This window comes from Polyodon spathula, chromosome 7 (genome assembly GCF_017654505.1).
Source record: "Polyodon spathula isolate WHYD16114869_AA chromosome 7, ASM1765450v1, whole genome shotgun sequence".
Taxonomy (NCBI): Eukaryota; Metazoa; Chordata; class Actinopteri; order Acipenseriformes; family Polyodontidae; genus Polyodon; species Polyodon spathula.
In genome coordinates this window covers 13,961,028-13,987,550 of record NC_054540.1, presented here as the reverse complement: position 1 = coordinate 13,987,550, position 26,523 = coordinate 13,961,028, and the positions used below count along the sequence as shown (strand labels likewise).

Here is a 26,523-nt window from a genome sequence, read left to right as displayed (position 1 = left end):
AAGAAATGTACATGTGTATCCAGGATAAAAGGGTAAAGAGTACAGTGTTGTGTTAAAGGGATGCTTATAGGTACAACTGAAGATGGTTGGGTTTGTGGATCATAATGATCTCTGAGTAAGTAAATACCATCATCACTTCCCAAACTGAGTCTTTCGCTGATGTTTAACAGTTCTACTATCTGAGTATCCTAAAACTGTGCTAAATATTCATAAATTGTTTCAGAATTTCAACAAAATCAGCACATTTTAAGTATAGTTATGGTATGTGGCTTGTAAAACTTCGGAAATTGCATTTCCAGGGGCCACCATTGACATCACCCTTGATGGCATCACTGCCAAACCTGATCTGTTCCCTGACACATCCAAAAAAATACCAGATGTCCATTTATTTTATAGGTAAGTGAAGCGCATTGCTGTAACAGTATATTTAGTGGTTTTAAGCATGGCTCTTTCAGAAAAAAGGTTTTATTTTTGTGACTGGACCATGTCTGCAGCTCTGACTTCTCTTTCTCCCCAGGTCTCCTCAAGCCACCTCCTCCTGTGACCTAGGCCGCACTTCTGTCATATCATTGCGCTGTAACCCAGAGAAGAGTTACCCAGGAGAACTTACAGTACCAAGGTATTAGTTCTTCATACCTGTCAACATTAAGTTTTCAAAATAAGGGAGCTTTTGCAAACTAAAATCTTAGTGGTTGAATTAAAGTGAATACCTACATAAGACAAAGGCATACAACTATTCCACTGTATTACTTGGTAGAAGGATAGACTGTGATACAGTGCTCATTCCAATTACTTTTAAAAGGAAAAATATCAGACAACAGCTATGAAATGCTTGACAATCAAATTGTCTCTTGGCCCGTGTGGTTCTTATTGTACTGTTGTAGGTGGCTGATTTGGCAGCAGTCAATACTTTATAAACAGGTCAATAAGTCCATCATACAGAAAGGAAAGTTGTCAGATACATTATTATAAGCTAATTAAGTTTTATGGAATTGCAATGAAATGCAATAAAATAAGAGCCTGCAGCACTGACTGCAATTCCAGGTGACGTGTTAAATATTGAGCTAGCTTCAAAAACATGTCTAACATCACTATACCTTCTTTGGGGTTTAGTTAATATAATAATTTCCAGCAATTGCTTTATTATTATTTCTCTTTTTTTGGCTGTTAGCAAATGCCCAGCAGGAACCTGTGATGGCTGTGCTTTCAACTTTATGTGGGAAAGTGCAGAAGCCTGCCCCCTGTGTACAGAAATGGACTATCATGAAATAGAGGGAGCGTGCAGAAATGGAGCCCAGGTACATGCATAGATTTTGTAAATTTATATACAATTATTTTATATTAATTTTACATTTAGTGGAAGTAAGATTCCAATTGAATAGCAGTTTGAACTGTTTCAGGTTTTACTGCAAGCTTAATTAGTCATACCTGTGCTTAACAAGGGAAACCATACAGGTCTAACCAATCTCCCACTAGAAAGTGGAATGTCTCTGCTATGCATAAGTACCATCCCTGTACTTAAGTGGTATGACACATGCTTACATCCTTTGCATTCTGTTTTAAGGACACGTTGTATGTGTGGAATGAGCCAAAACTTTGCACTAAAGGTGTCAGCCTCCCCGAAAGAAGAAGCTCTGTTTGTGAGGCTGTCGACTTCTGGTTAAAAGTGGGTGCAGGGATTGGGGCATTCACTGCGGTGCTACTGATTTCCCTAACCTGTTACTTCTGGAAGAAGAACAAGAAGTAAGTTACATATTGGGATGTGTATTTGTTTAGAGAATATCTTCCTAAAAAGAAACTAGTATTGTCTGACAAGTTTAGGGTTTCTGACAAAAGTACAGGAGGTCAAACTTTAGTAGGCATTTCTCTTCTCAGTTGCATGTAGGAAAATGTAAAAAGAATAATTAATCTAGCGTCATTTTTTATTTGGTCTTTTAGGTGATCTATAATTTTTTTTAATAAATTGACTTGCTGAAGATTTATATTGCAATCTGTTTCAGAGTAAACAAATCACCATTTTTCATAATCACTTTTTATTAACCGTGTCTACTGTCATTTTTAATGTTTTTATTGCGCTCAGAAGAAAATTGTAGTGATTTACATAATTTATTTGAGACAAGCAAATCTCCTAGACCAAAGATATATGATGTGATCAAAAACCATTACGCAATGCTTGTATGTGAGAGTTTTATAATAAGTAAAGTTACATGACATAAAGTAGGTTGAAATGCTAATTCAAAACAAGATTTTAATTTTGAAATGTATTGAATCCCAAATTGTATTGCTGTGTTTGTAACACAGGTTGGAATACAAGTATTCAAGACTCGTGATGACTGCGAATAAAGAATGCGAGCTCCCTGCTGCAGACAGCTGTGCTATAATGGAAGGGGAGGATAATGAAGAAGATGTGGTTTATTCCACTAAGCCATCCTTACTAGGAAAGCTAAAGTCAATAGCCACAAAGGTAAGTTATCACAAATTTAAACAGGTTCACAAACATTTTAATAGTTTTTTTCCCATTCTACGAATGGTAATATCTATCTCTCTCTCTCTCTCTCTCTCTCTCTCTCTCTCTCTTATATATGACGCCCTTTATATATATATATATAATATATATATATTATATAATATATATATATATATATATATTTATGACAATACCCCACTGTAAGGCAAAATATCTGGTATGCTTGTTCAAAATCTTTTCTTCCTTATTTATTCTCAATGCTCTTCCTTGTTCTCCCAGATTAACTTTTCTGATTTCATATTGCTCTCTTAAACAAGATTGATTGCTTGTTGCATGCTATCAAATGTCAAATCCCCATACCTCTTCATGATTTTTTGATTCTTTGAATTTATGATTCTGCAAATTGCGATGGTATCATCCAAAAATACTGCTGTGAAAGCCGAATGTCAATAATAATGGAATGCGGGCACACTTGTTCATTATAGCCTTGTATTGTGGGCTTTTTGTTGGTTTTGACTCAGATTTGAATAATAAACTAATGTATTCACTTTTTTTTTAGGGGAACGGAGACATTTTTGAATCTCTTCAATTGAAGTCCTCTAGATCCCACAATATATGAAGGGGGGGGGGGGGGGGGGGGGGGGGGGGGGGGGGGGGGGGGGGGATGCTTTTTAATATTAAGAAACATCTGCACAAAACCATTGTTTACTGTGTTCTGAAGGATCTGTGAACCAGGATCTTTAGCAGGATTGCTAAAGATATATAAATACACGCTTGGTTGCCTTATTATTGGGAATGCATACCTTGCCAGGTGATTTGGACACATGGTTACCAGTCTGGTGATAAGTTCAACTCAGGAAGAGGTCTGTGATGTGAAGTAATTCTGCTCTGATTTAATGTTTGTTTGCATATTGGTTACTTTTATATGGTCTGCTAGTAAATTTGAACAATACTGTTTCTGTAAATTCAGTCTTTGACCTCTAAAGTGATGTTTTAATTTATTAAAATTCACTATTAAGATAGATACATGACAAAAGGGCTGCAGAATGATTGATGTGTTTCTCTTCTTTTCTCACTAATTTAAAATTATGCCTGGCTTTAGCTGATCTGATGGACAGTTGTCCATCTGAAAGATTGGCTTGTTACTCTAATAGTCAGCAGCTCTGTACGGTCCTCTCCTCTTGGCTTCACTACAGATGCTCATCTCAGGTGGTGGTTGAGAATGGATTCATGCTGCTTTTCTTCCCCTCAATAGTCCCTTATATTGTATCAAGAGTATAAGATGTATTCTTACTGGATATATTTTGTGTTCGCTCATCTCTGATACAAAAGCACCATTTACATGTTATGTCCTGCACTAACAGTATTCCCTAAAAAAATAAATTAAAAAAAAATATATATATTTTGATTTGGGGTTTTTACTAGTTATTTTAAATGTACCTTAGTAAAATGTGTACATATAATTTGAAATAATGATACCGGTATATTTGAGTCAACAGTACAGACTGTACTCCTTATTGATATTTTTCAGTAAAACAAATATATTTAAGTTAATCCCCAGATAAATACTGTTTAACTGGAAAATGTAAATATTACATTTTGGGAACTGAGGATTCAGCCTTGTAGATTGTACCATCAGGGAGCAATATGAATGAGGAGTACACAAACTGATTAGCCAAATTATGAGGAACAAGTTTAATGTGTGTTGACATAAAAAATGTATTTAGGGGCATGACATGACATAATACACAGCTTCCTGTTCTATAGTATGTCCGCACATGGGGTTCTTTTCTTTATTGTAATTGTGTACATTTTTATTTTCATCTTAGGGAAATAAATCATTACACATCTTTAAAGCTATATGGTTACAAAAATACTCTTCGATTTTATTCCTATACTAGAAAGTAATAGAAAGAGGGTTAAAAAGTAATTTCTAAAGCTATCTTGTATGCTGATATGGTTTTATGTGAATATACTTTTTGTATATTTTGTATTGTGGTGAATATTTTCTGCTGAGTTGTAAAAATTAATTGGTTAAAAGAATATATGTGTGTGTGTGTGTGTGTGTATATTATATTTGTCCATTATTATTGTTGTCATGTTTCTTTAATAAAAGTGAATGGCTTTGGTAATGCTTATTTAAGTCATCGTTACAACAAAGGTTTTTTTTTTTAAATTTTATTATTATTATCATAGTTCATATTATCAATTGACAAAAGCATAACTACTACCTTGAATATAAACATTTACAGCTTTGGGTATCTGCAATTTTATCAAGCAAGCATCGATCAAAGAGGTGTATTACTTCCTTGCTTATGGGTGTTACATTGGACTGGTAATTCCATCTCTTACAGTAATTTGGAAACCCATTCATATTCATGTAACTGTGCTTGCTACTTGCTAATGTCCAAATATCTGTCAGTTGTGAAAAAGTGAAAATTGCTCTTCATGTAGTCAACTTTTTTGCAGTGCTTACAACCTTTTTACAAGGATCCACATAACCACATTTGTAACAAACAATGCTGATTAAATTCAGGCACACATATACAATGCATATTTTATTAATCATATGTAACCTATTAGGTATATACCTCAGAAAAGGTGTGTGTGTGTGTGTTTACAGTATGTATGTATTATATATGTGTGTGTGTGTGTGTGTGTGTGTGTGTGTGTGTGTGTGTGGCATTAGTCTAGACTTTAGCCTAAAGGTCCACTTACAGTAATTTAGTTTCTTATTATGTAGTTTATGATTAAGTGTTTAATATTACAGATTCATTTAAACTTGAAACTGTTACCTGTGATTATTAATTTTAAGTTTACAGTACCTTGTAAGCATCAACTAAAATTCATCATTAAATAGCAAAAAATATATTTTTCACACAATAAGCCTATTTTTAAAAAATCATGTTAGTTGAATATTAATCTATTCAATCTTTATTAACAGTATCTTTCTGTAATACTGTAACTTTGTGCTGTTTAAACTACCAGCTTATGGTAATGAACCTCATATGTTCATAATGCTAAATCAATTACATCAAGGAAGCCTATAAAAAATAAAAATACAGAGGGGAAGAAAACTAATATTGCAAATGTGACAGATCATTCCTTTACCACAAAATAAAACTGACAAAACAACTCATGGTTATTTACACAGTATAATAAAACTATCAAAAACATAAAATGCTAAAAACATTCTATACAGGTTTCTACAACAATATCAGTTATATGTACATCGCTTAAATAATTTAATACACAATTTCTACATAAATGATACTAGCCCACTTGAAATGCACAATATGTGCATATGTTTTCTAACAGTCTTAACAGTTTGAAAGTGAGAGCAGGCAGTTTAATGCGAGTCACAGAGATGATGTGGTGGAGTCCACGATTTCTCTCCCGTTACAGACAGTTGGGACGTAATGAGTACTCACATTTGCTGAAAAGAAAGGAGTAAAACAATTGGAAAACCTGCAAAGGGCACACTTTGTGCAAATAGTCTTTGTTCTGTCTCAGAGATCTAAACATTGCTGATTTATTCATCCACTTAATAACATTACTACATACAAAAAAAAAAAAACATTGAAAAACCTGGTGTATACTTTCTTGAAACAGAGGTGTTAAGATCCACCTCTGTCAAAGTCAATGGAGTGAATATACCTAAAACAACCATTTGTTCTTTGGGGTCTCTTTAAACCTGATAAAGCCTCAATGTTTATTTTCCAAAGCTCTGAGTATCGATTCTGTTATATTTTCTTGCAGTTTTACAGTCAAAAGCTCACTTATAATATCATATCTTATGTTGCAAATATGTGTGCACTCCAAAACAAACCTCAAACAATGTCAGGGTGCACATTAGATTAACTATGTTTGTGCATATGGTACTTACAGTGTGAGTATGTGGTCGCTGTACCACTAACACTGAATCTGTTCAGATGTAGTCTATGACTGGTTACATTCTTTTGTGGCTGAAACATGATGATGTGCACCTTTGGGGCAAACATGCATCCCAGGACGACAAACCCACTCAGGCTGACAGAGATGCACATGGTAGTGGTCTGGACCTAGAAAGATAAAATAAAGCGCATATTAAAATCCTTGAATATAAAACACATATTATTGCACAGAAACACCAACTGTGCAGATTTACATAATCTTTAGCTCTGGCCTCTTTCTCTACATGATAAGAACCAAGATCAGGTACATTTAAATTCCACAGACCCTGCATAATTCAACACATTTTCCTGATCCCTTAGAGAAATGCAGGGGTGTTATGGAAGGCAAGCAGGAAGGATATATATATATATATATATATATATATATATATATATATATATATATATATATATATATATATATAAAATCTCACATATCACATGGAGCTCTTTTTCATTTGCCATTTTTGAAACTGTCATGCAACTTCTGGTGAGGTGGTAAATAAGTGCAAGGTATTTTTGTCATTTCTAGCGAATATGAACATCTGATTTTTGTATCCGAATACATGTAAAAAAAAATATTTGTTTGAATATTTAAATATTTGTCCCAGGGTCGTGATATATATATCTATATATATATATATATATATATATATATATATATATATATATATATATATATATATATATAGTAGCGATCTCAGTTAACGCAGGCAGGCGCATCGATCCACACACAGACGGAGGGCGGACTTCAGCCCAGGACTTCTCATACTAAAGTATAGCGCTGATACCACTGTACAAAAGAGCCGGCTCCTTTGCAAGGAGCGTATTTCAGGCATATGTCTTTGTATGTGATCACGTCACCTACCAGCCCTGCTGCTGCCTTCCCCCATGCACGCTACAATATATAAAAGCTACTTGTCCGACGGACAAAGTATAATATATATATATATATATATATATATATATATATATATATATATATATATATATATATATATATATATTCTTTGATCCCTAATCTTAGCTTGTACATATCGCCATAACAACCAGAATAAAAGATACAGTTCCTGAGAAAAGTAGGTCAAAGTGATGATATGCCTGTGTGCTGTCAATTAGAATGCAATATACTAACTTTTTTTAGGTGATCACCATAAACATGTCTAATAAGCTCACTACTTACCCTGTAATCACTAGAGGTCACATAAAAGATAGGAAGGAAAGCCAGCCAGATGATGCAAGTGGTGTACATTGTAAAGCCAATGAATTTGGCCTCATTAAAGTTTTCAGGACACTTCCTGGTCTTAAAGGCATACACAGTACACAGGATTACCAGCACTATGTCATATGTCAATGAAATTAACATACTGGAGTCTCTAACATTACATTTCAATATAACAGTCTCCCTCTTTTCAGGCAGAGTAAACCTTCTAGTGCCAGGAATTTCCAACATGAGCCATACAGACACCAACACAATCTGGACTGAGATCAGGCTCATGCAGATAAAAACTTGAGAACTAGGACTGATAAACTTGGGCCGCTGGGTCCCTGCCTTCACACCGTTGAATATCCTGGCAATGCGATTTGTTTTTGTGAGAAGAGCTGAATAGCACACAGCAAAGGAGGTTCCAAGGCCTAGGCGACGCAAGGTGCAGATCGCAGGAGAAGGCTTGGCGATGAAGAAGAAAGTCATGCAGTAGGACATAAAGACACCAAATAGTAAAATGTAGCAAAGTTCACGGCCTGAGGCTTTAACCAGTGGTGTGTTGTCATGTTTGATGAAGACTGCCAAAACCATAAAGGTGCAGATGAAGCCAACGCAGGCAATGCTGATTGGTCCAATGGCCCAGACATCCTCCCACATGATAGAGTCTTCAGGGAGATCATAGCAGCCTGTCAGATCTTCGGAGGGCCACTGGCCTGGGTTGCAGGCCATGCATGTGAACTCATCAGCTAAGTATTCATAAGCCTCACAGGGGATACAAATCCAACAGCAGTAGTCCCCTGCCTGCATGTTCTTCATCTCATTTCTGGCACATGGCTCACTGCACTGGGAGGTGGGGACTGAGTATCTGGGCCAATGAATCAGGTCATTTTCCAGGGATAGGGTCTCTGCCCAATGGCCAACCTTAACATAGGAGTATTTTCCAGAAGTTTTCTGGAAATTAAATATATTATAGCGGCCAATTCCATCACCATAAGCGTCAAACTTCACAACGTTGTCTGCATCAGGAGGCCAGTAAGGGGCTGTAAAAATAAATACAAATAAAGGTTAAATGAACATGCAATTTCTTTTACATGAATGTATTCAAAACTCCATCAAAGTATAATCAACAATCTTCATTTTGTTCTAAATAGCGCTATAATAAACACTTAATGACCCTCACACTTGATACCAACTGGCACCTTCCTTCTGGTGGACTCACAGATATAGCACAGACTGGATTGGCACAATGATTGAGTAAATGATAGTCTTTAAGAAAAGAAAATTCATTTTTTTAAAGTGAAAGTAATATATCTCTGAAAAAAGTTTGATTCAGAGCCACACATTCAGTCTGTCTGACTTACAAACACACAACGCATAATGTAGTTTAGATCCACTGTATTGGAGACTGTGTTACACTGCTCCCTCTCCCTTCCCCCTTGGATTAACCCTTGCGGTCAATTTATTCAGTGCCTGCCGGGTGCGTCACGTCTAATTTATTTTCACACAAGCTGTTTATTTTACACACGCTGTTTAAAAGTAATTTAATTCACAGTAAAACAGGTTTAAAAGGCATGGCATATCAAAAGGACAGTCAGTACTGCATCTGCAGCCCTGCCCTACTTCTTGTTCACTGTATTTATCACATATCTCTTCATAATAATGCATACTGATAAATCATCTCCTGATCACTCGATTTATCACCAAACTCTTTATTAATGCTATCCAAGTCTTTATTTTATTACTATAACATCTCAAACCCCTTCACAAATGTCTGCAATTCTCTTTGAGCTCTGGATGCAGAAGCAGCTATCTGTTTACGTCTGTGTTATGTCTGTAGTGAAGGGACTATGGGTATTTGCTCAGATCTGCCTCTGTTTTTTTTTGTTTTTTTTTGGCCTCTCTCGGCCATTAGAAGCTTGTTTCTGCTTTATCCGGAGGAAAAACAACTAGGGACCTGTGTATGACACCGTTTTGACGACGTTGCGACATCGGACTGTAAAAATTTGTAATATTGGACCTGGACCGATATAGGACCACAAATGGTTAAGATTGACAGTCATCACTGCCCTATTGGAGCCAGGAGCTAGTTCAATTGATTTTCTACATATATTTCTTCTCTGAATATCGAGTAATAACAAAATTACTTGTGTATTACTGGTACTTGGAAACAATGTCTATACTCATGATGAGTACTCGTTTATACTCATACTCGAGCACACCCCTAATCAATACACCAATACACCATTGAATGCTGATACAAAATGAGTAGGTTATGTCTATGTAAGTGTAGTAGCAAAGTATACTGTAATATGTTTGTAGTCTACTAAAACATAACCTACCCTTGAGCAAGAATAGCATCATCATTGTGTTATTCATCAAACCAGTGTTATATGTTGCACGCCATTTCAAATCAGGTATTTAATTGCCTGAAGTTATTCAATCGGCAAGCAGGTACGAAAGCTAACCAGCATCTCTTTTTGTTCCTGGGTTAAAATGTTGAAATTCATTAATTCACATTAACATTAGCAGTCAAGCAAGTGCTAAATGTTCACACCTGGCAGTTTTACTATTTCTGATTTATATTCAGATTAACTTCACACTTGACAAGCAACCAGCCTACCCCATGCCATTATTGTGAAGCTTTCTGTTTAGAACCGAGAACAATTAACAATTCTTTATCAGCATTAAAACACAAGGTGATTATATGCATTTTAAACTGGTTGTGCAAATGTCTATTCAATCTTATTTTTTTTCAGTACATAGCCAAGTGCGAGCGAGAAAGCAAAACCAGCAACGACAACACATTGGGAGAGATTTAAAAATGAAGAGGGATGTTTTAGGACTTGAGGCTGGGCTTATATTGTCAAACAGGGTGTTTGTTTAGGTATTAAATTGTCAAGAGTATCTGTTTTGCCACATGTTTATGTGTGGGCAACTTAAACGAGGGGGTGACCGAAATCCCAAATCAGTGCTAGTCTCTTAACGATTTTTTTGTACAACTGGTCTAACAGGTTCTCCTGTTTCTAATCTTTGGATGCCAATACAGTATGTTCACGTGTCTCAGTTGCATTTTTCATTTTTTAATGCATGCAAAAGATCTGTTTGGCATTAGTGTGAGTAATTGCTGGCAGCGTACTTGATGCCATTATACTCAGTTTCAATTTTGGCAGAGAGCAGCAAAATAATAAGGCAACTAGATAAAAAAAGGCAAAGAGATAGCTACATAATGTCCTCAATTTTATCCAACACATTAACAAATGAACACTATTTGCTGGACCCTTGGGCAACATCTGTTGTCATAATGATGAAAAATTAACAACATGTGTTTCCTGGTATGTTCATCAGCATAGCTCTATTAAATTGAGATGTATCAAATACATGCAGTAACTATACTGTAAACTGCACTCAATATAACGTGAAAAAATAGACATAATAAAAAAAAAAATAGAATGATTAGAAAGCCAGCTGCCAACCAAAAGAATACATAAAAAATAGTGAGATTTACTATAAAGGTGATAAAGTAATTGACTTGCTCTTGGTACTGATGGTCTCAGAACATTCGTGGCATGAATTTAAATTATAAGCATGTCTTACTTCAAACTGTGTAGCAATGTGTTCTTCATTTATTTTTTAAAGGCGTATCGATAAAGATAACTGATATTTCATGTAAATGTACTGATCAGCATGATCAGCATGACACAATAAGGTAGATATGCAACCTCAGTTGAGGTAAAAGAAGGTCTGCAGAATGTTAGTGTTGCAGGTTTATTATCTCTGTAACTCACAGCATCATTAGTCATTGAGTATGCTTCCTGGGGACCTACAATACACATTTATGTCAGTTTCTTACTTCATAAATAAAATAATACTTGATTGATCATAATCATATTGTTTTCCAAGCATTGCAAATATGTACAATTTGATATGACATCACTAGGTGGCAGACTTGTACCTAGAAGTACTACATCATTTTGTAAACGAACCACAAAAAGAACTACAACAATAACTAATGCCAGACAATTATTTTTAGGTAATATCGATCAATTATAAGAAATACCATTATATACACTCTCTGTAAATTCTATAGAATTATTATTATTATTATTATTATTATTATTATTATTATTATTATTATTATTATTATTATGGATTTTGCAGTAAGACATAACTTTAACACTAAAGGTAATGTATTATTTAAGGGTCTTGGAATGCCAGAAGCAAATTCAGTTGCATAACAGCTCAAGTTAAAAATGGACTCGTAACAAATAAACATTCAGGTTTGTGTTATATAATCCTCGGGTTCCCTGAGTTCAGACTGCAGGCTTTTGCTTTGTACTCACATAGTGTATAACTATACTGCTAATTATAGCCCAAAGATCTCAAGCACATATTTAAATGATCATCTCCCTTGTCTCCATATACAGTACATGCCATAAATCCTGCTCAGTTGGCTACAATTATAGAAAGGTATTATTACTGTTATACTGTTTCTTGATATAGTCAAGTTTCTGCCCCTGGTAATACTATTCTTTTGTGACCTACAAGGAAGAAGCTGATCTAAATTTAAAACAAAATGCAAACAGCAATGAAGGAAGAAAAAACAATGATCAAACCCAGCATAACTGAGCATCAAGGCATTTTGCAACACAAACGTCAATGCTGAACTGTGATAGCAGGGCAAGCACAAAAAAGGCTGCAAGGTGAAATTACCACGTGAAATGTTGCCAGATTATTCAGCAAACACATGTATGTAGGAACAAGTCTTGGGCATGCATTGTTTACGTAAAATGTTGAATTTCTCTCATTTGCACATGCACAAAACTTACTGTAGAGACTAGAGAGCGATCAGAAGTCATTCAAGTTACCTTGCGGTCGAAAGTGATTTCCATTACATGAGAGTAGATGTTGAACTTCATGCTGATTTGAACTTGGCTCTTGCCAAGATAAGTACCAACTTAGACATAGCTTTGCAGTAAACTAATGTGATCCATCTGCATCTCCATCCATTTGCGTTGTTTTCCATCTGATGATGTAGATATACTTCTGTCTGGTGTTGATTGCTGAAGTGTAATGCTGGCTCCAGGGATCAGCTCATTTTGCCTCCCCAGTGCATCAGCACATACAACGGCTGCGATGCTGGCTCCGGGGATCAACCCAGCACGGTTTCCCCAGCGCATCAGCATGACAACCATCTGATTGAGCTAAGTAGGGTACATCTCAGATTTCTTCAAGTGTGCACCTTCCATCCTTGGTGTTTCGTTGACTAGCCCACGGCACCTCAAGAGGGCTCAACAGTGATTCCGGCATTCCAGCATCAACCCCCTCCATCCCCCACTCAGCTCAGCCCAGCTTACTTACCTGTACATCAGTGTTACTTTCTTTATATTGTACTTGAGATCCCCATCCAGAATCTTTCTGTCTCAACCACACCCAGTTGCTGCTCCTTTCTGCTGCTTCAGATAAGTTCTTCATTGTGCGACGCAACTCTTGGCCACTGAACCTGACTTCTCTTAGAAACCAGGTTGTACCGGTTGCACCGAGTGTGCCACAAGTCCTCGACAACCCACCTCCACTGGGTAAACCTGGACTCTTGATCCTTGCTGTTCCGTTTCAGCAGCTAGTTGAGCATACCGAAGTTTCTTCCTCTCATACGCCTCATCCACAGCATCTTCCCATGGCACTGTTAACTCTACCAGATGAACAAGGCATGCTAATCCAGACCACAAGACAATGTCTGGTCGAAGGTTAGTGGTGGCAATCTCAGGTGGAAAAATAAGCCGTTGACCAACATCTGCCAGCATCTTCCAGTCTCTAGCAGCTTCCAGCTGTCCTGAGCGAGGCTTGATTTTAACACCTTTTCTTGGTGGTTGCTCTCCTGGATGGAGGAATATTGTCTTTTGTGTGTAATGCTTTGATGGAACTGGTGGCAACTTATTGGTCAGGTTATGCTTGTCTTCCAATGCTAAGGCCAAACATCTCAGCACCTGGTCATGGTGCCAAGTAAACCGTCCTTGGCTACGACCCACCTTACATCCTGTCAAAATGTGCCTTAATGTTGCAGGTTATGAACACAAAGGACATGAGGGATCCTCACCCACCCAGAGGTTTAGGTTCTGTGGCGATGGGAGAACATCATATGCTGATCTGATGAGGAAACTGATCCTGCTATGTTCCATTGTCTATAGGTCTTGCCAGCCGATCTTGCGTTGTTCCTCACTCTCCCATCTCATCCATTCTCCCTGCTTGGCCTGGGAAATGGCCTTTACACAACTGATCCTCTCCTCCTGCTTTTGCACCTCATTGACTACCAGATTCCTCCATTGAGCCGGGGCTGCCTTGTGCCATGTAGGAAGAGCTGAGCTGAGACCAAAACCTCCTTTTCCATGCTGAACTTGCCCCATAATATCTCTGATTCGAAGGGCAGCCTTAGAATCTTCCAGAGCTTTCTTTGCCATCCATTTTCTTCCAGTTTTCAACACAGGTGCTGCCTCCCTTACGCATTTGTCACGTGAATCTACAATGCCATTTCCAGTCGGATTTTGGCACACTTAAACTCCTCGGTTAGAGCAGAGATTGGTAGCTGCAGTATTCCTTTACCATAAAGTCCCACTCTGCTGAGGCAGCGTGGAACTCCCAACCATTTCCTAACGTATGAACTGATTAAAGCTTCCAGCTTCTCAATTGTTGTCAAGGAAACCTCGTACACAGTCAGTGACCAGAGCAGTCTTGGCAATAGACCAAACTGAAAGCACCAGAGTTTCAATTTGCCTGGTAAAGCGCTGCTGTCTATGTAAACCTTATTGTTTATAAACAGGCAACAGCTTACTTCCCTAGGGAAGCTAGTTAGGGCCTTTTGATTGTTTTTCCAAAGTGTTAAACTAACATGCATTCATATCATATCACTGTTGTGATCAGCAGGTAGGCGTGATGCAGCAGAATATGAGGTACTGTTTCAGACAAAATTATGTCAAATACTGGGAGTGAAGGGTCATGTTACTGTGCAAGGTCATGTTTCAGCATGCAAGGAATCAGGTTGCAGAGCAATGGGTCACGGTTGGCGAGGGGGGGGTCAGGTTATGTTGTGCAAGGGGTCATGTTTTGACCGATTGCACTGCATCGTGATTCCTTGCTGGCCACAGCCTGACCCTTCACTTGCCGTACTTGACATGCTTCTGAAACGGTGCCTCATAGCAGAGCACCAGGAATAAAAGGGTCCCCATCACACAGATCGAGGTTGCTGTAAAGCCATAGGGGTCTACTGCTCAACCACTGGGCCACCTTTAACGGAGATGAACCAGTGATCATGTGTTGGGTAAACTGCCCGAGGTACAAGGAATTAGTTTCAGGATAGTAGATCCCACCCAGTAGAGCAGACAGGTTTGTAAGCGGGACCTCCACTTCTTAGTGGAGTAGCATGAACCGTCTTCATGGCACCTTTTCTTTGATAGTTTTGGTACAGTGTTCATTTTGCTTTTTTTGTATGCTGGGCTGTATGTCCCACATGAGCTACCATTGCTAGGAACATCACATGGGGTTCCTGTATGTCTGTACTTAATGTAAATAAACCTGCATGTCTGCGGGGCGTGTCAATCCCACCTTTCCGGTCTCGGTCTCCTGTCAATCACGCAGCAATCACGCATGCATGTCATCTCATTCATTCCTTCAATTGTGCAGGTCCCCTGTTACAGGCATTGTGATGACTATTAAAATGCAAACAAGATGAACGTGCCGAGCAAAGAACAACAAAAAGAACCCAGCAGCTGTGAATGTCAAGTTTATTTACATGTTCTCAGCTGCCTCCATTTGATCAGGGCAGCATAAAGAAGGCTTAAAATGAATTTGGTGCAAAATATAAACATTTTGTACAGGAAAAGGATGCAAATATAGCCCCTCGTTTCACTTCAAAATCTCCTCAACCCCCCACAAAATATACTAAAATTACAATTCTGGCATTAGTTCAGTCCCTTAGTATTGAAACTAGGGTCTATAATATATGCTGGGTTGCATCCAATTATATCAGATCCAGTCTGTGCTTGTTTGGATGAGGCATGTCAGTTGCGGAAAATGAAACCTTTAGCTTTGTCTCTGGCACTCAGCGTTCCCACAACAATGCCAGTTTTCTTCAGCATTACACTGTCTAGTACCAGATGCTCAACAAACAACCGTGGTTCGTGTTCCATTCTGTACACACTAAACTCCTTCTTCCCAATGAAAGTAACAGTAATGAAAGTAACAGCAACAGTGTACAAAACCTAGCCTAATTTCACCCTCAGGCAAAAATGCCTGGTCCTGGGCTGCCACTGAATTCTTATTGCATTTTAAAATTCTCAAATGATCTGGTCATTTTTTCTCACTCACTCATACATATTGCATATGCAATATCTTTTCTCCATTCAGATCACGTTGTGTACCCATTCAATTAAAGGCGAATTCATGATTTAAAACACATTTTCTAACCACAAGTAGTATAGCAACTAAAAATGCCCCCTTGTTGTTTACTGACATCTTTTCCTTTTATTTTTGTTTTCACTTGGGTCGAGTCCTATTTTTTTTAAGTCAATTTTTTAAGTTAAGAAATAAATGACACCTGGGAACATGCTTTATTGCCTGGGAATAAAATTGGGCTGGCTTTTGTAAAATGCCCTACAGTTTCAGTGGGCGTAATTTCAGCCTACAAACTAGACAGTGTAATGCTGCAGGAAACTGGCATTGTAATAGTGCCAGAGACAAAGCTAAAGGTTCCATTCTCCACAAACAAGCACAGCAACCCAGCATATACTATAGACCCTAGCTTCAATACTACTAAGGGACTGAACTAATGCCAGAATTGTAATTTTACAATCCGGCATTTTCTAGATTAGGTTCTGCACTCATATTGAAATTTGTAGCACCTTGTAGACAATACTATCATAGCACCAAAGGGTATGAATACTTTTGAAGTAGCGTTTTTGGAGTTTTGCAAAAAAAAAAATTGCTGAAATAAATAATTGTTTCTTGTTACAATTATTTGTTTCTGACAAATTTCTAGAAATTACACATTTCCACTTCGGTATGTAAACTTTTGACTACAACTGTATATAGTGAATGACATCACAAATACATTAAATTTAAAGAGAAATAAATGTGTAGTTACTATGGCATCAAAAGCCTATAAATACCTTCAATATTTTTGTTTTCAAACACACTTTTCCTTGACAAAGTTTATACCGCAACATATATATATATATATATATATATATATATATATATATATATATATATATATATATATATATATATATATGTGAGCCAGCTCACAAGTTTACCACCAGGAGTCATTCATGGCAGGCTTGGTATGAGCCCACAGAGGTTGCCAGGAATGATCAGATGGACCTGTGGGCAGCACACATGCCTGCCATGATGTCAAGGAGTTAACGGACCGACAGGCTGCAGGTGTGGTTAGGTAGGCAATTAGGGTTTGACTATTGTTAGACTATCATTGGCCTTAATTGGCCCACACCTGTAGCCTGTAACGGCCAAATGCCTGGCTGGTAAAAGGGAGCATGTGCCGCTAGTCTGTTGGGTTGTTTGTTTTGTTTGCCTGCCTGAGAACTTCTGAGGAGTATCTACAATAAGATCGGAATGGGATAACGTGGTGGTCCTTTGCATCTGCAATTCCCTGTTCTCTGCAGGGGCTATGAGGAACGGCCTGTCTGCTGCTGAGATTCGCAAAGGGACTGGACTGCGGAATAAGGGTAGGAGAAGGGTTCCTAAAGAAGAAACCCAAAACCCAGGCGGAATTACCTATTCACCAACTGGATGGGGTTATTGGTCTGGTTGGTTTACATCAGCAATTTTGCTTTGGTGGTTTGGTTTTTGTTTGAAACCTTGTTTGAACTGTTTATTTTCTTTTGGACATTGCAATATAAGAGCCAGCTGCGTAGAATACTGGAATAAAGACTTGCTTTGTTTTGGAAACTACTGTCTGTTTTCTTCGTGTGCACCTACCCGCCCACAAGTGGTACCAGATGTGGGGCCCTTTGTTGCACAAAGTGGTCAGGATGTTTCCAGTGAACACCCATGATAAGGAAGATGCTGCTTGGCCAGCGGGAGCGAACGGAGCTGTGGCAGGAGTCGCTAGTGAGCTCACCGCTACAGTGCAGCATTTGCTGACAGCTATGCAGCATCAACAGCTACAGTTCCAGGAACTCGTCCTGAAAACCCTGGGGACTCATCGACAAACTGGACCCAGCCAGGTGCTGTCCAAGATGACCCCCGACGACGACATAGAAGGCTACTTAAGGGTCTTTGAGCGGACCGCCGAGCGTGAGAAATGGGCCCCAGCAGAGTGGGCGATCATACTAGCGCCGTTCCTGTGTGGGGAGGCGCAGAAAGCCTATGTTGACCTAGACAGAGAAGCGGCTTGCAACTATCCAAAGTTAAAAGCAGAGATCCTGGCCCGACTGGGGGTGACTACAGTAGTTCGAGCTCGGCGGTTCTATGACTGGCAGTACAACCCTGAGCGGCCGGGGCGTTCCCAGCTATTTGACCTGCTACACCTGGCGAAGAAATGGCTTAACCCTGAGCTCAATTCACCCGGACAGGTGGTCAAGTTGATGGTAATGGACAGGTTCATCCGGAGCCTTCCCAAGGCAGCCAGAGAGCGAGTAGCAGAAACAGACCCCAGCACCCTGGATGACACCATAGCTGCGTTGGAACGCTACATCGCAGCACAGGTTCTGGGGCATGCGGACCGGCAGGTCCAGGAGAAGAGAGGGACCACTATAGGCAAGTCACTTGTCCGCTTGGACCCAAAACCGGCGCCTGGAGACGATCGCCATAGCGAACCACGAGGGCCACACCGACACCTTCTAGGGAAGCAAGAGGCCCCTGCCGCAGCCACCAATCAGCAGGAATATATCCAGTGTTTTCGATGTGGCACTAGGGGGCATATTGCCAGGCAGTGCAGGAGGCATTCACCGGAGAGAATGGATGTTGGACATAGCCAAAGTATACCATGTCTCCAAACCAGCTCAGTGAGTACCGATCCTTTTTTTGTTAAAGTGAAGGTGGAGGGTCAAGAAGTGATTGCTCTGATAGATTCGGGGAGTTCAGAGACTTTAGTTACCAGGTACTTGGTACCATTGGAGAAGTATACTCAAGATAGTAAGGATGTTTACATACGATGTATTCATGGGGACATTAAACCATATCCCACAGTAATGATTGAGGTGGAGGTAATGGGTCATAATTTTTTTGTAAAGGTTGGTGTAGTTTCTGCCCTGCCCTTTTCGATGATCATAGGGAAAAACTGCCCACAGTTTTTAGAGTTGGTTAAAGTAGGGGTGGGCCTATGGGGACAGGGTGAGGGGACGCAGCCGTCCACCTCCAATCCAAATACAGAGGTAGGGAGGGAGGAGGAATCCCAACCTTCCACCTCATTGCAGAAACCGGAAGCTGAGACAGAACTGTTTCCCTTTCATAATGAGGATATAGCGCCCTCTGTGGGAGAAAAGAAAACTAGATCTCAAAAAAAAAAGGAAGGGGGAAAGTTTTTAGCTAAAGAGAAACACGCAGATAGACCACCCACACAGGCCAGTAATCCTCAGAGGAGCCCCAGCTTGCCAGAATTAAGCCAACCAGAGGATTTTCTTAGGCCGTTGAGCTAGACAGAGAAAACTTTAAACAAGCTCAAATTGAGGACAGCAACTTAAAAACAGCTTTTGAACAGGCAGTGGTGGCGGATGAGGAGTACTGGAAAAATGCAGAAGAAAGGCATACACCCCATTTTTTATTAAACCAAGGGTTACTGTATCGGGTAATACGGGGGGTTATTCCAGAGGAACATCCATCAGTTGGTAATACCGCACTCCCAGAGGAAGACTGTATTAAATCTAGCACATGTACACTTGCTTGGGGGACATCTGGGGGCAGATAAAATAAGGGCCAGGATTCTGCATAGGTTTTACTGGTTAGGGGTGTGGTGCGATGCGGTTGAGTTTTGTGAGTCCTGTCCTGAGTGTCAGCGAGTGACCAGTAAGAAGCCCCCTAAAGCCCCGCTTGTTCCCATGCCCATTATAGAGGTCCCGTTTGAAAGGATTGGGATTGATTTAGTGGGGCCCCTGCCAAAAACTAAGTCTGGATTTGAATATGTGTTAGTGATAGTAGATTATGCCACTCGGTACCCAGAGGTAGTGGCTCTGAGGAATACCTCGGCTAAAGTTATAGCCCAGTCATTGCTGCATATCTTTTGTAGGGTGGGGTTACCTAAGGAGGTCTTGACCGACCAGGGTACCCCTTTTATGTCACTTATCTTCAAGGAGCTCTGTGCGCTCCTGAAGGTGAAAACCCTGCGCACTTCTATTTACCATCCACAGACGGATGGCCTAGTTGAGCGTTTCAATAAAACATTAAAACAGATGTTGCGAAGGGTCACTATTAACCAGCCACGTGAGTGGGATGTGTTTTTACCGTACCTGATGTTCGCATATCGCGAAGTTCCACAGGCGTCCACCGGGTTTAGCCCATTTGAACTTTTGTTTGGACGACAACCCCGGGGCCTTCTTGATGTATTGCGTGAAGCATGGGAGGCAGAACCAGCCCGGGGCAGAGCAGTTCCCGAGTACATTACGTTACTCCAGAGTAGGCTAGCAGAGATGGCGGACCTGGTGTCCAGCAATCTCCAGGAGGTACAGGGAGTGCAGCAGCGGCAGTATAACCAAGGGGCTCGAGTCCGAGAGTTTCAGGTGGGAGATAGGGTAACGGTGCTTGTCCCGTCCGACCCCCATAATTTTTTAGCCCAGTGGAGAGGACCCGTAGAAGTCATAGAGAAAGTGGGCCCAGTTAACTACAAGGTACATCAACCAGGGAGGCGGAAGACCCACCAGATTTATCATATTAATTTGTTGAAGCCCTGGAAAGACTGGGATTGTTTTTTTTTCAGGCAGCCAGATCTAGAAGGGAGGGATAATCGACCAGGTGGTTCCTTGACAGTAGCTATGGGCGGTCAGATGAATAAGCAACAGCAAGCCGAGTTAGACCGACTTGTCCTGGGAAATGGAGCAGTCTTCTCAGACATCCCAGGGTCTACACACCTTACACAACACCATATCGAGACCGAACCAGGAGTTAAAGTACACCAAAGGTACATTAGGGTGCCAGAGGCTAGAAGGGAGGTCATGCGTGAGGAGGTACGTAAAATGTTGGAGTTGGGGGTCATCCGGGAGTCACGCAGTGAGTGGTGTAGCCCGGTGGTTATGGTGGCTAAACCAGATGGGTCAATTCGATTCTGTATAGATTTCAGGAAATTAAATACTGTGTCTAAGTTTGATGCTTATCCCATGCCCAGGGTGGATGAGTTACTGGAGCGGTTGGGAACTGCCAAGTATATCTCCACCCTGGAATTAACTAAAGGATACTGGCATGTGCCGTTGACCCCAAGCTCCTGCGAAAAGACAGCTTTTGCCACCCCAGATGGCTTGTTTGAATTTGTGGTTCTGCCTTTTGGTCTACACGGGGCACCTGCAACCTTTCAGAGGTTAATGGATCAGGTGCTACGTCCTCACACCTCCTATGCCGGGGCGTATTTGGATGATGTTGTTATATTCAGTGATGACTGGCAGACCCACTTACAAAGACTGCAGACAGTGCTAGACTCGATCAGGGAGGCAAGTTTAACTGCAAATCCAAAGAAGTGCAGGTTAGCCTTCTCCGAGACCCAATATCTAGGGTATACTATGGGGCAGGGGTGGTTGAAGCCCCAGGAAAAAAAGGTGGAGGTCCTTCACAATTACCCTCATCCAAAAACCCAGAAGCAGGTTAGGGCATTTTTGGGACTGGCGGGGTATTATAGGAGATTTATCCCGCAGTTCTTCACTCATGCTACACCCCTCACAGAGCTCACAAAAGGGAGAAGGAATCAACCTATTTTCTGGTCAGACCAATGTGAAGCGGCGTTTCAGGATCTAAAACAGGCTTTGTCCTCTCGCCCCGTGTTGCGTAACCCAGATTTTTCTAAACCATTTGTTTTACAGACTGATGCGTCAGGTGTTGGATTGGGTGCAGTTTTAGTGCAAGAGGTTGGGGGTGAGGAGCATCCGATTATGTACTTGAGTAGGAAGCTCCTTCCCCGAGAGCGTAATTACGCCACTATTGAAAAAGAGTGCTTGGCCATAAGATGGGCCGTGGAAAGTCTTAGGTATTACTTGTGGGGCCGCCGTTTCACACTTGTCACCGACCATGCCCCTATTAAGTGGCTGTATAGCCAGAAGAATAGCAACCCACGTCTTACACGTTGGTTCTTGACTCTCCAGCCTTACTGTTTCGATGTAAAACACCAGGCTGGTAAGGAACATGGAAATGCTGATGTGCTATCAAGGCTGCATGATGACTCTGTTTTCTTTTCCAGGGATATGCAGCTGCATAGAGGGAGGGAATGTGAGCCAGCTCACAAGTTTACCACCAGGAGTCATTCATGGCAGGCTTGGTATGAGCCCACAGAGGTTGCCAGGAATGATCAGATGGACCTGTGGGCAGCACACATGCCTGCCATGATGTCAAGGAGTTAACGGACCGACAGGCTGCAGGTGTGGTTAGGTAGGCAATTAGGGTTTGACTATTGTTAGACTATCATTGGCCTTAATTGGCCCACACCTGTAGCCTGTAACGGCCAAATGCCTGGCTGGTAAAAGGGAGCATGTGCTGCTAGTCTGTTGGGTTGTTTGTTTTGTTTGCCTGCCTGAGAACTTCTGAGGATTATCTACAATAAGATCGGAACGGGATAACGTGGTGGTCCTTTGCATCTGCAATTCCCTGTTCTCTGCAGGGGCTATGAGGAACGGCCTGTCTGCTGCTGAGATTCGCAAAGGGACTGGACTGCGGAATAAGGGTAGGAGAAGGGTTCCTAAAGAAGAAACCCAAAACCCAGGCGGAATTACCTATTCACCAACTGGATGGGGTTATTGGTCTGGTTGGTTTACATCAGCAATTTTGCTTTGGTGGTTTGGTTTTTGTTTGAAACCTTGTTTGAACTGTTTATTTTCTTTTGGACATTGCAATATAAGAGCCAGCTGCATAGAATACTGGAATAAAGACTTGCTTTGTTTTGGAAACTACTGTCTGTTTTCTTCGTGTGCACCTACCCGCCCACAATATATATATCGTTAATTATATTTTTAAATCACTTATCAATCACATGTAACTATATGTTGTAACAGCTTTGTGATACTGCAAATAATCAAACGATTTTATTTGTTACAAACGGATATGGAGTACATTTGACGGCAGACACTGATTGGGAATCACTATTTTACATCAAAGGGGTCTCTAGACTGCTCGTTTTTTCCTGGGAATCCTGCTTTTTTTTTTTTTTTAACTGCCTCAGTAAATAAATCAAGCACTGGATAACAATGAGATTTTGTTAAAATTAATTGCATGAATATTTATCAGTAATTTTAGAATGCTATGTTATCATGATTAAAGGGAGATCTTACATATGATAATTAAACACAACACATTTACATTTGTGAAACAATTATTACTCAAGTAATCACATAGGTTTAATGTCTCATTGGAGATTGAAATGCACTGAGATTTCTACTTCATATCTGTATGGGCCTTTTATCTCTGTTGATACAATGCATTTTAAAGGACCTTAAAATAGGAAAAAAGAGAACAAAAAGGTCAATGTAATTATAACTGGTTGGGAATAGAATTTGTACTTAATTTCACAAAAAATACTTACTCATAGACTTTTCTGAAGTTCTTCCCATAATCTTGATTAGATCAGAGCTGCTTTCTTTTTTTTACACACTATGGACATGCTTTGTCATTACAATCTGTCCTGTAGTCACATTGTTAATCTACTCAGTCAAGATAGCCTGCAACAGTGGATTTTAGGGTACCATTTTGCACCTCGAAATCATAAGCTACATGAACAAGGATGGCAGTGAAAGCCACCCTGTGTAAATATAAACTAGAAGGGTGACTAGTTGGCTGAACAGTTCACCAATTTATCTTACATAAGCAAGCATGCATGGATCTACAGATGCCCTCTTGCATACAAAAGGTTTCTACTGAATACTAGTTTACAGCATGTTCATGTAAGTGACAGGGTTATTTCACCAGGGGACTGGAATTCTGCATTACTGTTATACAGTATCTTCCGATCATCTTGTAAAACCTGATAAACGGCAAACATATTGCAGATATAAACTCGACAACCAAATGCCCGCCCATCAACATTATACAACATAAACAAAACCAACAACATATACAATTCAAGACACATAACGCTCTTCTCACTAGAAGAAAATCACTAGACTAGTTAATGTATATGCAGAACTGCACCATGTGTTTTGACTTAAATACTAACACTTTGAGGGTCATGTATCAAACGTTTGTGACGGCATTAAGGCCATAGCACTGAGTTTACTTTTGGGAAGTTAAGGCAGTGTTAGCACCGCTAAAATCTGCTGTGCTGTGCAATGGTAGGAACCAATACAAAATGCTGCAACTGATTGATCTGCCACTGTTTCTGCAGGGTACTACACTGGCACTAATGTTACCCCAATGGCATTTGTGTGTAAGGGTTTACAGGATATCATGAAAATATAGTTTTTTGAAGTGTGATAGCTTTTCTATAGATAATCACCTCTAATTCTAATTTTCTGTTTAATACGGTTCAGATAACAGTCAAAATGAATTACATCAGAAAAAAAAAACAGCTCACCACTGAAGTTGATTTTTAGTAAGTAATCCTTGTATAGTTTCTTCCCGTCGAGGGGTTTCATGGCATCACACAGCTTAGTGGTATTGGAGCACAAGGTCCGCTGCAACTTGTGTAACGCATGAGCCATTGCATACACAGCATTGATAACAAACATGATTTTGGATTCTTGTTCATAATTAGTGCTGTCGATTGACATGTGTTTTTCACAAGCTTTCAACTGGCCATTTCCATTTTGTAAAGCACACTGAAATTTCTGTTCCCAGAAATCCTTGAACCAAGGGTTGCGCAAGTTGTTCACAGGGTGAAGAGTTTGGAAATATCTGTCAAATTCCTTAACAGGGTTGGCGGCAAGTTCTAAGGTTATTGCCCCATTTGCCACATTCTCATTCCCCTTGACAATGCTTTCTTGAGCTCCCCACCCATCACTGGCAATCCATGTGAAGGATGTATTAAGCCTATTGGCAGCAGCCAGTAACTCCTTTGCATCATCACTGCGCATGAAGAGTACAACCACTTTTGCGGTGGGTTTCTGCAGCAGTTCTCGAATTACGGTATCATAGGACTTTTTAACATTGGACCTACCAACTTTTTCTGAAGTGGCAATACAGATGTTTCGAAGCCTTGCTTCTTGTTCAAAAGCTTCAATCCCTGTCTCTCCATAATCACCTTCAGAGGCCACTGTGGAGACATATGTCCAGTTGAACACCCTCAGGATCTCAGCCATTGCCTTGGCCTGGTAAAAATCAGGTGGAACTGTCCTCGCAAAGTAGTCATACCTGGATTTATCACTCAGTTTTGCACTAGTAGAGGCATAGCTTATCTGAGGGATCTGGAATAATCTCAACAAGTTGGCAACCTGAGGAAAAAACAAACTCAGTTTTAATACAAACCTTCAGTGAAACCTAGTTACTTTCTGTAGCAATGTCATGTATGGCTCCTTTTTATTAGCAGTAATTCTGTAATCTCGTGGAATTTTTTTTTATAACAATGTGGTTTTGCTTGAACCTGTATCGACAATTAATATGTACTGCTCATTATTTCAAATAAAGGAGCATATTATTGTGGCTTAAACAGTAGGCATAGAACTTCAGTTTTATGACAAAATATCGACCCCCCTCCCCCAAGAGCAGTTTATTTTGATAGTCACAAGAACTTGTTAACCTTTATTATAATCATGTCTGTTTTTTCATACATTTATATGTAAAATCCTGTTGAACAAAACGCACTAACATACAAATATGAACTTTATGGGTATACATTATAATGTTTTTTTATTTGTTTGTTTGTTTTTGTCTGGGAAACTTAAGAATCACATATTATCAAAAGAAGTTAATCTATTAAAAATGTTAATACATGGGTTTAGAATTATATTTGTACATCATCTTGCTAAACAACACACATTTTGGCACAAGAACGAAAACAGTATACCATTTTGTCATCTTTGTATTTTTTTTTTTTTAAATATAGGCTGAAACCAAATAGATATATTGGTAGATATAGATTAATAGATATAACCTTATTTATAATGTTTAATATAGATATGTTTATTATATATATATATTATATATATATATATCATATCACTAGTAGATAATAATTTAACAATTACTTATGTTACAGGTTAATAACTACCTTTTCACTTGTCAAAGAGAGACTCATAACATAGAAACTAATCACAACTTTATACAACTGCAACCATAATGAATAACTGTGAGCAATGAAATGCACATGACAGATAACAATGGTATCTAACTAAAGAGTCTGCTGAGGTCAGATTCAGCTTGGCGTACTTCCAGAAATGAAACCAGTATCTTGAGTAGTAAAAGGATTTAGGATTCCAATGGTGAAAGGAAAATCTGTCTTTTGTGAAGCACATCCAACAGGATAAGAAGCTTTGTACTAAAATATGCAAATAAATTATAAAGTCCATCACAGAAAGTGGCAATGTAATAGAACATTGCTATAATACTGTGTAGTATGTTTTTTTAAAGATTGCAGTTTGTGTTTTATCACACTGTACATTGGTGTTATGAGGAGTACAGTGATAGTGTACAATCTCCACCCCAATACCCTCTATGCTACACACACACATAGGTTATTGTCACAAAGACGGCTGCAGTGGGTGACGGCAGACCAGAAACAGGAACCAACACAAAATAAACAGAGAGGTGGAGTTTGGTGAAGCTGAGCGATTGTTATCTCTCAGCAT

At 39.6% G+C, this 26,523-nt stretch overlaps 2 protein-coding genes across 3 annotated transcripts in view; one reads left to right on the top strand and one right to left on the bottom strand.

Moving 5' to 3' along the window:
* The window catches only part of LOC121318198 (endosome/lysosome-associated apoptosis and autophagy regulator family member 2-like), a 29,108-nt gene extending 26,022 nt beyond the window's left edge, over positions 1 to 3,086 (top strand). The window contains exons 17-22 of the mRNA XM_041254618.1: positions 300 to 396; positions 518 to 619; positions 1,172 to 1,298; positions 1,565 to 1,743; positions 2,302 to 2,464; positions 3,027 to 3,086. Coding sequence (XP_041110552.1) covers positions 300 to 396; positions 518 to 619; positions 1,172 to 1,298; positions 1,565 to 1,743; positions 2,302 to 2,464; positions 3,027 to 3,086 — 728 coding nt within the window. The remainder of the gene's footprint in view (positions 1 to 299; positions 397 to 517; positions 620 to 1,171; positions 1,299 to 1,564; positions 1,744 to 2,301; positions 2,465 to 3,026) is intronic.
* A 37-nt stretch (positions 3,087 to 3,123) lies between these two features.
* Positions 3,124 to 26,523, bottom strand: part of LOC121318197 (metabotropic glutamate receptor 3-like) — a 41,147-nt gene continuing 17,747 nt past the window's right edge. For both annotated transcript variants that reach the window (XM_041254616.1, XM_041254617.1), the window contains exons 4-7: positions 24,315 to 25,170; positions 7,583 to 8,646; positions 6,354 to 6,528; positions 3,124 to 5,903 (exon numbers count right to left, since the gene is read on the bottom strand). In XM_041254616.1, coding sequence (XP_041110550.1) covers positions 5,827 to 5,903; positions 6,354 to 6,528; positions 7,583 to 8,646; positions 24,315 to 25,170 — 2,172 coding nt within the window. In that variant the 3' untranslated portion in view covers positions 3,124 to 5,826. The remainder of the gene's footprint in view (positions 5,904 to 6,353; positions 6,529 to 7,582; positions 8,647 to 24,314; positions 25,171 to 26,523) is intronic.